At 37.5% G+C, this 11,429-nt stretch overlaps 1 protein-coding gene across 4 annotated transcripts; it reads right to left on the reverse strand.

Moving 5' to 3' along the window:
- Window positions 1–586: 586 nt before the first annotated feature.
- On the reverse strand, window positions 587–11,429 carry LOC128857966 (integrator complex subunit 6). 4 transcript variants are annotated; one of them, XM_054093831.1, is made up of 3 exons: window positions 10,802–11,429; window positions 8,415–8,627; window positions 587–6,211 (listed from the first exon to the last, which is right to left on the reverse strand). In XM_054093831.1, the coding sequence occupies exon 3, from the start codon at window positions 6,016–6,018 to the stop codon at window positions 2,683–2,685; it is 3,336 nt and encodes a 1,111-aa protein (XP_053949806.1). In that variant the 5' UTR covers window positions 6,019–6,211; window positions 8,415–8,627; window positions 10,802–11,429; the 3' UTR covers window positions 587–2,682. The 4 variants fall into 4 exon arrangements, with proteins under 4 accessions (XP_053949806.1, XP_053949805.1, XP_053949804.1 ...); XM_054093830.1 differs by lacking the exon at window positions 10,802–11,429 and adding an exon at window positions 8,716–9,247; XM_054093829.1 differs by lacking the exon at window positions 8,415–8,627.

Raw genomic sequence — 11,429 nt, forward strand, 5'->3', positions numbered from 1 at the left:
AAATATATGCATGCAATTTTCTCTTCACATCCATTCTGCAAGTAGAATCTATTGGTTTATCGGCGATAAGCAGCTTCTAGTCTCACAGGTCTCACACACATAGAATTTCATTGCATATATTTAGGCAAATATAAATATATTCTAAGCAAAAAAGAGAATCATCCGCCTTGCGATATTTAAAAACTGCAATCAGATTGCACGGCATTTAAAAAAGGCAGCAGCTCTTCAATAAATTAGTTAATAATTGTCCATTAAATAATAAGTACCAATACTTTCCTTTATTTTAAAAAATCCATGGGAAGCTCTTCATTTGATCAGCGACGTAGCATGGGCACTAACATTCATATATACATACGCATATGCATAACGTTCATAACTGTAGGCGACTGCACGACTTGCTTTCGCGCATACGCCAGTGGGTCGGAGGAATGATCGTAAAAGCTGAAAATATTTATGAAATTGTTAAATCAATGAAGAACTCAATGAGCTTTCCCTAACGACCTCTTCCTATCATTTCGTATGTGTTGCGGTGTGTTTTCATTTAACTTACTAACCCTGTATAAATATGTAGGCATAAAGTATTTAAAAATTTCTCATAAATTTAATTATATTTGTATCTCTTGCACTCTTTTATAATTAATATTATAAAATATTTAAATTACATTCAAAAATTTACTTATGTATTTACGTTATGTTCGTAATTTATGTATCAATATTTCAAACAATTTTACGTTCTGCTTTATATAATAATTGATTTAATTTTCCGCACAGACGCATTCTATTACGTTATGTATGATATTTTTATACAATCATCAAATTGAAAAATTAATATGTATAAGGAAATAAAAACACTCAAAATTAATTCTTTACTAACATTTTTTTATAAGTTCCAGACGAATTTGATTGAATACACACAAATTTGATTTAAGTTAGTTTTTAATAAATTTCTGCATACGCTAGAGTCACCCTTGATCATTTTTTTATATGCCTATACACATATTATATATTTTTTATTATTAACTAGTGTTGTATTTTATGTAGAAGCAAGTTAAACTAGAATAAAATTACACGAAAACATAGGGTGATTAGGCGATACGCCTAGCGCGCTAACCCTTTTTCCTACATTTTTGTTTCGACACGTTTTTCATATTTAAACTTAATATTTGTGTTTTTGGAAAATAAAGGAATTTGAAGTGTTTTAAACAAAGCAAAACAATTACCTTCTATTTTTACTCTAGTAAAGCAGCGCAATCACGTTTGTCTTTAAGTGGCTGTTAAAGGGAGAATAATTGCCCAGTTGACAAGTTGACTATATCTTCTTAAAAATTATTCAGGCCATAAGTTTATACCTAGAAATGGGCTTGTGGGCGTGGTGAATCAGTTATAAAGGTATCAGTCTATTCTTATGTATCTTCTAAAGATAAACGAATAAAAGTATGGAACCCAAGGCTCTAATAAAAATAAAAACAAATGGTGGCGCGCAAGGAAGGAATCATTGATGAGAATCCAGACCGATCATTACCATAACAATTTATTGTAGTCCAAATGTTTACCTTGCAATGTATTTGACTTTAGAGCGGTGCAATGAAATAACTGGAAATTACTACTGCCGGTATGCAGAGTACGATATGAATTTTGAAGAGGGCTATACACCTACCAATATGCAAATAGGATGCATTATTTCCGAGTTGATCATTCAGTCACTTGTGCACATTTGTATGCGCAGGGATATGTAGTCAAAGTGTCCACAGAGGTACAATTTACGGTTATTTATACAATTTCTACTTTGACAAAAAACATGCCATCAATTTGTAATAAGATTTCTTTATGCTTTTACTGTTAAATAAATATTTAAGCACACAAGCAAAATGTGCATGCATTATTTTTTACTATATTTAAAATTCTAAATCAAAGCTTGCTATACCTTTTACTATTTTTCCTCCGAACATTAAAATGAAAACGTTATAAATTATTAGATCCACAAAAAGATCTTAAAACCTCACTTAAATATTTATACGTAGCTCTCACTATAAAATTCTTCTAATTTGATATTGGAAATTTCAACGCCTCATAATTGCTTCTAGGAACTATTCTATTAAAAATTTTTTAATCAAAAAAATGTTCCAACTCTTTTAAAGCCCCTAATATTGGCATAACCCGGCGAGAAATATACAAATATGTACATCCTTTCAAATTAATCATAAATAAGTGCTTGAAACCCATTTGGAGACGTGGACACTTTGCTATAAATGGATTTATCCATATGTGCATAGACTTGTTGAACTTGTATGCAACCTACTGCCGGCAGTTATTCGCACACACGCACACATAAACGTCACAGCCAACTACCCAAACTGCCAAGCCCACGTTTTTTAATCAACCACATATAGCACCCACTTTCTCAAACGAAAAGGACCGCCCCCTCCCTTGCGCACGGACACACTCATACCCACACATGCATATATATTTATGCACTTTCCACATTTATGCCTGAGTTCGCGCTCCAATTCGCATAACGCATTTTTGTTCATTTTTGGGCGTGAATGTTCATTTGAAAAGATCAGCCGGTGGCTCGGTGGTCTACGATGATCTTAGGGTATTTTCACAATAACTATACCGTATACGACTGTCTGTGTCTGTGAATGGCTCAATTGCTCAATTTATATTCCAAAGCAGTAATTGTTAACTTGTTGTTGTCGCCTGTGATTGCTCTTGCTTCTTATCCCACCACTCTTGTATGCTGTTCATCATTTGCTTCCGCCGAAAACGCATAGATTCGCTGATGCACATTTTTATGAAATTTGATTTCATATCATAATCACCTTTGATTAGATTAAGATGCTCCAATAGTTGCGAGTAATTTCGGCCTGGACGCCGTATATCGCGAAAAACTTGTGTTCGAATTTCTAGGTTATGTTTGCGCGCTGCATCGCGCTGCTCATCTGTGAGAGGTGGTGGCGACGAAATGATACTAGAATTACGCTGGATATTTCCATTGCCAATATTATTGCTTAAGCTGTTTATATTGTTGTGTTGGTTGTGATTGGGCAAATGATTAGAGTTGCATACGCCCGCATTATTGGCCATTGACTCGCGTTTCAGTGTATCAAAGTTGGCGGAAAGCGTCACAGGTGTTAGCGAATTTGTCGTGGATGATGGTGGTGGCATTAGTGCCAACTCCGTTTCCATTTTAATCGCACCTGCGTTGACTGCCAATTCAAGATTCGGCGCGGAAGTTGTATTCGATATATTAGAAGTGCCGTTGTGGCATTGCTGTAATATGCGAGAAATTTCTTGAGCATCATTAATATCGTTGTGTTGATAGGCAGGAGCTGGGGACACAATTAACGGCGTGGCCACTGCTGCAATGGGCACTGGTGTGCCCACCGGCGCTGCCGCAGCAGGAATACCAAGTAAAGCGTTGCCATTGATTTGGAGCGATGACGCGAAGACGTTGGGTGTTATTGATTGGTTAGCATTAGCCAATACGCTTGGCGCCACTATTGAGCCAACAGCAGGCAATGCATCTGCGGACGTCATAATTGGCTGGCCATAACTGTTCATATAGGGTTGTGGCGAGCCGGGTGGTGACATAGGAGTCAATACACTGCTGTTGGTTTGCATTTGTGCAACAGGTGTCAGTGGCAAAATGCCCACCGCAATACCAGCCGTTGAATTCAGCGGGCCAACACTGGGCACGATCATATCAGAATCACAGCTACTTTCATCGTTGATGCCATTAATAAAATTACGTACATAGCCATTTATTAGCGGGTCCCCGGGTTCGTCTTCATTGAAGTCGAACGCCACCACAAGCCGATCCGAGTCTCCGTCATCTGACATGCCTGACGATATGGACGCTGTCTCTGAAACGCTATCTTCATCGAAGTCAGATAGCGAGGAAACCGAGGCGCTCGAGGAAATCGAAGACGTCACAGACAGGCTCGGTGTGCTGGGTCGCACATCTGTGGAAGTGCGCCTAAATATGTAATCCTTACGAATTGGGCCTGCCTTTCGCTTACGCGTACGTGATGCATCGATTTTCTTTGGACCAATGCCGCCTGGTACGCCCGGCAGTGGCGGACCGCCAGCTCCATTATTTGATTTCATTGGAGCAACATCGCTGAGATCAGCCTCGTCCACCATGACCATATGCTTGTCTTTTTTATACGGATTGCCGAACATATGTTGCCTAACATTCGTTGGTTCAATCTCGCGCAATGGATTATCTTTATTCTTCAAGTATTCCTGGTAGTTGCCCATTTCGGCAATTGGTAGGCAGTGCCCCGAATCTTTAGCCACTAAACTTGTTGGCGCTGGTCGAAGAACGGCATCACGCATACGCGCTATTTCTTCCATTAAATCACGACGTGGAATATCGAACGGATTACGGTACGATTTCGCCGAAGATTGGCGTGTCAACTGTGGCACGACAATGGTGTAATTCTCAAGTGGCTCAATTTCTGCATGCAATTTGGAAAAGGTTTCTCTCAGCAAAGGATGTCGTACAAGATCGCGACGCAACGGTACACCCGGATTTAGTTTTGCTGTTTCGATTTGACGATACGGTGGTTTCGGCTGTTTTAACTGTTTATATACCTTCATACAGAGATTTTCTTGATCCTGCTTAGCGGTGTTTTTGATATGCTTCAACTGGTTGGCAATGTTCGGGGACAAGTAGTTGTCAATATTTTCTGGCAGCAGAAATTGTAGCAGTTGATACGGTACATTGATGTTGAGCAGCGCTTTCCGCAAAAATGGGCAGTAGTAGGGCGGTATTGAGCGCACATAAGCATTAAATTTATACATAAGATCATTGGGCGGGCTCATGTTATACTTGTGTATGAGGTCGTGCAGTAGCGGCAGTAATGCCGGATAATTATATGCCAACACATACAGGTGAACTTGTGTAAAATTCGGAGAAGCCTTCAAGTAGCCAAATGGCAAATCAAATCCATGCATCCCATTCGATATAATTACCTGCCAACATTTATTCATTTCACGCTTTTGAAGTATTTGTAGCGTTAGTGGACTGCCTTCGATTTCGTACTTGTCGACGGGAAAACTGCGCACCATTTGTGGTTCATCGACGGCAGGTGCTACTACCTTTAGTTTGGGATGCGCATCACGCGGCGGTAATGTAACAGCTTTCGGATCCGGCCAGTATGGTTCCGGCAATGGCCAGTATCCGATGGGGAAGGTCTTTTGTGTGATATGCTTTTGCACGTAGATCATTTTCTTCATTGGTTGGAATATAATATCTTGCATAGCTTCATTTGGCAGACCCTCCTTCGGTAGCATTAGTTCAAACTGTAGCACAACACCCGGTTGCACCTTCTGTACTAAACTCTCTATACATTGATTGAGTACATGATGTGAACGCACACGATACGAACGCCCGCCCGTCACGACACACATGCGCTCAATTGGCGAATCGTCATGCGGTACTTTACCTTCAACACGCTCATCGACCTTATTGCCAGGCATGCGTAGAACTAAGGAAAAAAGTCGTTGATCCCATCGAAATGGTTCTTTTGTAAAATTGGTTCCGGGTATTTGTGTATTCAACGGCAGTATGATCTCCTGATGTACACCATTACGGTACGAGTACCGTCCACCATCAGTGATCACAATTATTACAGACGGTTCCAAATAGAAGGGACATCGACCTTGACCGTAAGTGTCGATACCGGATTGCATGCGATTCAGATTTAGTAAATCGAAGGCATTCTTTAGCGATTCACCCATTGAAGTTAGTCCATTACTTTGCAGATTTTTAAGTTCATTCATAAATGTTGCGTGATTCTCCTTCCACCCGGCCTTGACATTGGAGGGGGGCTCCTCAAAAGTTATCAACATATAGCGATCCCCAAGACAATCCTGTGTGCGTTGACGATATTTTAGAAATGTTTCCACAGCGCCCTTCGCTATGTCCAGATACGACTTTTGTACGCCATTTACGTACGCTTTCTGGCACATCGACGCGGACGTGTCAACCAAAAATAGTATAATGGTCATAGCGACCACACAGCAAGCGCGTTTAAATCCTCGTCAACTATCGATGAATTGCGGTTTTCCACTTATTTCTTTCTCTTTAGTTATTCAGTATTCCAGTATTTTCTAAATACGATATTAGGTTTTTGAACAAAATAATGCACTTGTTGATTTACATCTGCTTCAACATCCGGAAATAAAAATCGCAGTAAAATGTCTGAAAAACAATTTGGAAGAAACACATAGAAAATATTAAGCGTTCAATTAAGGACTATACAGAGAAAAGTAATTAAAGAGAGAGAGAGAAAAATTCATTGTGTTTTTGGGATTATAAATAAATATTTTTTGAGAGTGAAGCATACAATAATTTAATTAGTAAGAAAATATGTATACCAAAAATTAAATCTATACTATTATAAAATGTAGGATAGTCGTTTCTGTATATTGAAAATATCAAAAAATTATTGTGGACGATGAAGGGAGCGGATGAATCAGAATTGTTGGGACTTTTACAAGTTTGTGAAGTAGTTCTCTAAACAGGGCATAGTATTCCTTTATCCTAAAAATATTACTCTCTAGGTGCTGTAGTTGAAACATTCCTAAAGATCCTACTTTTGGTCAGATTTTTTTCAAAAGAATCAAAATGTAGAATTAACCAAGTAGTTAATAAGTCTTTGAATAAATCTGTTAAAATATGTCTAAAATGCGGATATTTTTTTAGCCACTTCTCGTGCTGAATATGACATTTGTATTTTTTTCTTGATATTTTTTGGATTTTTTGATTGAAATCATAATGAAATTTTGGTTTATCACAAAGATACGAATGTTTTAAAAACTGCACACCTCAAGGGTAGTGGAGTTCTGATCGCTGTATAGAACAATTACACAGGCCGACAGCATATCAGACCCAGAAACCAGACTATATATTTCCGAAGGTTTATGATGCGCTGAATCCAAATCTGGCCTCAGAATTGCTCTATCAGCTCTGGTTTCCGTTTTTGCCCATATTTGAGGTTATGTAGCCTTGCAGATGTTTTCTTTCACTAAAATTAAAGGATGGCATCTTTAAATACAAGCCTTCTTTTTTCAAATGGCGTTGAATTTGCTCTAATATCATTTTTTTCGTTGAGATATCGCATTTTGAAATTTTCATGTTTCTAAATTTTCCTACACCTGAAAATCGATTAAGATAGCATAGACATGATATAGTCGATTACTAATTTTTTTGAATTGAGTCTTATTTTTCTTAAAATTTTGTCTCTGAACTTCTCGGTCAGATTAGTTTAAATTCACCCAGCGAAACATTTCTGTTTCAAAATCCATTTCACCTATGTGTTCGCAGCCAACTATTTTTCTCATACACCCATATTCGGAGCACTTTTCGAGTGTAATAAAATATCAAAAAAACTAATACTGACTTTTCATCTCCAAGTTCTGTTTTTAAATATGCCGTTGGCGCTCTGTACTGTTACTTTCTATAGATATTTCATGAGAGCTTTTATTTACGTATGTATGTATATGCATATTAGTTTGAAGAAAAATTACATACTACTTTAAATTACATACCACTAGTCTGTAAGATCTACCATGCCATAGACTGAATTAACATATTTAATATTGACTAGCAAATGCTTTTTTTCTTCACATTGCTTGTTTTTCTAAACTTCCTTCTCATAGAAATTCTATTTTAGCTAGGCTGTTTTCTAATGGTCGGGCTTGAAATGCTTTTGATAATCTGAGTGTAGAATACTAATATTTGATTTCGAACATTTCCTTCAACGTTTCTGACTGCATAAAACTAATGTAGTTAAGGAAATTTACGCCCTACGTTGTTATTATTGTAGCAGCATAAAATATTACCTACAACATTTTTGAAATGCTATTTGAATGGCTTAGTTACACAGCCATGATATAAATTCCTGTCGTGCCGGCAATGCAAAACCGCTCTGGTTTCATTTTCTTAATTGCATCATTCGCTCCGGTTAATACCTTTGTGACTTATTTTTTCGCTGCATTGGCATGCATCTGTAAATCAAAGGTGCTAACAGTATGCCCGCTGGTGACTATGATTAAATTATTTGTTTTTTTGCCAAAAAAAATATAGAGTTTTTGAAAAGCTTTTTTTTAATACTATGCTTGTGTATATTTGTACAATAATTAGTTTTAATAAGAAACCATAAATGTTTAGATTGTGCTATTAAAAACCAATATTTTCATGAGAACAACAATTGCATTAAATTGAGAAAACAATATAATCTTTGTTCTTTTCGATGAAAGAAGTCTGAGAATCGCATAACTTATCAGCACCAATCAGTGAGATTTATATAAGTTTAAAAATACCAGCCCTATTTAAAATTAGCTCATTTGATCAGAAGAAAAATATGCATAATTCAAGCATTTCTCAAAATACGTCATCATACCAAAGTCTGTGTGCATATGTTTTAATAAATATGATACGCCACTGTGGAGGAGCCTGTTGATTGTCCGCACTTTTTAAAACTGGGCACGCTCAAAAGAATGTGCATGCGCCCGGTTTAAACTCACTGATATTTTCGGCAATGCAATAGATGGCGCTGCACTCCAATAACACCAACACACGATTTCCAACTGGAGCTGCCGGAGAGCGCCAAACACTGCGGAGATTACCAAAAAACAGCAGTTAAATAATAAAGAGATAAATAAGTGAGTAATACAGGTGTACAGCAAAGCAGACAGACTCACTGACTCGACCATTTCAAAATGCAAAGAACTTTATTTCATTCTTAGCACAAGACATACAAGTATCTAGCTGAGTAATAACTTTGCACTCCCAAACATGGATAAACTGCGTGTGGAAAACGAGCAAACGGTAGCGACGACAGCGATACAAGTGAACACATAGAAGATGTTGGCGTTTCTGGATGTATTTCAAACAGCAAAATTCTTTAATGCTCTTTTCCTATTTGTTACCGAATCTGACATAAAAAAAAAATCGTTTGTTTTGGAATATTATTGTGTACATTTTGAAATTTAAGTGAATGATTCCAACTATTCGGGTTGCAGGTGATTTTTATTAATATTGGCACGCTACTATTTGTTATCTAGGCGTTCGTGAACAACTTTCCGCTTGCCATTTGTTAGCTATGACACAAATTCAAAAACTTTTCTATTTTCCGCCCTCCCCTCTACTGAGAGAGCAAATAATTTAGTGACAAGATATGCTACCAGCGGCAGTGCTGTCAACTTGGTAAAATTACGAAATTGATCATATTATAAAATAATCAATCATATCACATTTGGGATTTTTGAACACGGATATTACTTCGATCTGTTCTTTTTTCAGATTATTACAAAAATTTATATTGAAAAAATGTTAATATTGTAGCTTCGATTTGTATCGGTATGTTATTACACATATTGGATATTTCTACTCGATTCCATGTTAACTTTTTCAAGTGTTTAGAAGCTATTTATTATTTCACCATTCATATTTTATCTAGATTTTTAACATTTCAATTTCTCGAAATCAACTTTACAATGGACCCTATGGATATTTTATAGCCGTTAAAAACACTAATAAAACTAAAGCAATTTCACATTAATTGGTGAGCCCGATTACTTCTCCCAAAATTGTACGGGTCAATTATTAATGGCTAGTTTCACTGTAGTGAATTTTTTAACCTAAGTTTAAGATTGCAAAATTTGGCTTTTAGCTTTTACGCTTAGTTTAACTGGAAAATTATTAACTAGCACTGAAAACTGGTACTAAGTCAGAACCAATTCTTCCTCTAAAAGTATCTTGAAATCCTGCATTTATGCATTTGTATCGAACACGCGTTTTAATTCCACATGGTAACGCTTTTAGGCCAAGAAACCGAAGGAAAAATTCTCACGTGCGCGAAAGCGAGACGACCGATAAACGACCGAAACTTTGACATTTGGCAAGAAAAAACACACAAAAGTAAAAAAGGAGAATGTTCGCCTAAAAAGAATAATCTCTGTAGCTTTGCATTGGCAATAGGTGGCTGTATGTATTTTAAAAGCACATCCCGCATAGAATAAAGTGGTAAAATAGCGACTGCAAGCTTGAAATAGGCTTTCAAATTTATAAATTCTTGAATAAATATAATTGAAAGAGTTGACAACACAGATGTTGTGTAAAACGGCAGTTTGACGTTGGAAGTTTTCGTGACATAAACACGCGCCTCATACAATTAGCGATTGAAAAATCACCACTATTAACGAAACGCTAAAAAATTCGCACCAATACAAATCAAACACACGTCCTTGAGGTTAAGAAAATTGTAAGCGGTAGCGTGCAACCGAAATTTGTAAACAAAATTGTGATTGTTGCAAGCGAAGAGCGAGCGGTCCGCCAAACGTGCGAGCGTACGCAATGTTCAATTGGTGGGTGGGTGGACGTGTAGCACCGCGCGACTGCCACTGATAAGTAGTTTATACTACCACTGTCGTTAAATACTGCATGCAGCAACACCTCCAAAACAACTGCTATTGCTATCAGTAAGGTGAATCGGCAAGCGTGAACAAACTGTGCTCAACCATTTTCGTTAATTTGATTTCAAGCTTGGTTTTTTGTCTTTTTGTAAATAACGTCTGCGTAAAAAACGTCGTTTACCAGTTTGTATTTGGTATTACAGCTGACGTCGCCGTCACCGCTACAGTGGCTGTCACTATATGTTTCAATCCGTTTGCTCCAAATGTAACGAATTGAACTTACACTCGTTGGACGTTTTCACAAACACTTTATGCTACTTTAATATCCCTTTGAGTGGGAGACATCCCAATTCAGTAGAACGCTGTGCGGTACCTTTATTTGCTTGCCAGCTACACTCCATACGCTGCGCTTAATAAAGCTTCTTCATCCATCAGTTTCCTAAAGAGGCGTTCTAGTGGTATTCGACTTGTGCAATAGGTGTATGGTGCGATGGAACGAATAATTCAATCCAACAACAAATGCATATATAAACGCAAGGCAGATGAGAGAATGAACAGCCTATTCGTAGTGCCACTGCGGGAGCACCAAAGATTCCCCAAATCCACTGTGTATTGTTATTGTGAAGTGCTGTTGTCACCTCTTCTTTCTTCCTTCTACTTCTCTCTCTCTCTCTCTCTCGCTTTGTTTCACACTTTTAAGCGCTGCTGCCTTTTCTGCTTTGCTATTTGCTTACATACAACAAATTTATCACCACCGCGAGCGAACACTGCTATTTGTTTTTGTTCCGTCCCGAATATTTAGCTTCGATTATATTTTTCAACCGGTGCTTTTAAGTGATTACAACCTTTCTTTCCAAAAGCAAGAAACAAACTGTCAAAATTTCGCTGGACTGCAAGCATTCGTCTCGTTTTGGTTTTGCTCTTGGGATTGGTATCGGTCTCGTTCAACGACGAACAACTACATGCAAGCACAATTCTCAATTTTACTTTGCGTTCACATT

Source organism: Anastrepha ludens, chromosome 3 (genome assembly GCF_028408465.1).
Source record: "Anastrepha ludens isolate Willacy chromosome 3, idAnaLude1.1, whole genome shotgun sequence".
NCBI lineage: Eukaryota > Metazoa > Arthropoda > Insecta > Diptera > Tephritidae > Anastrepha > Anastrepha ludens.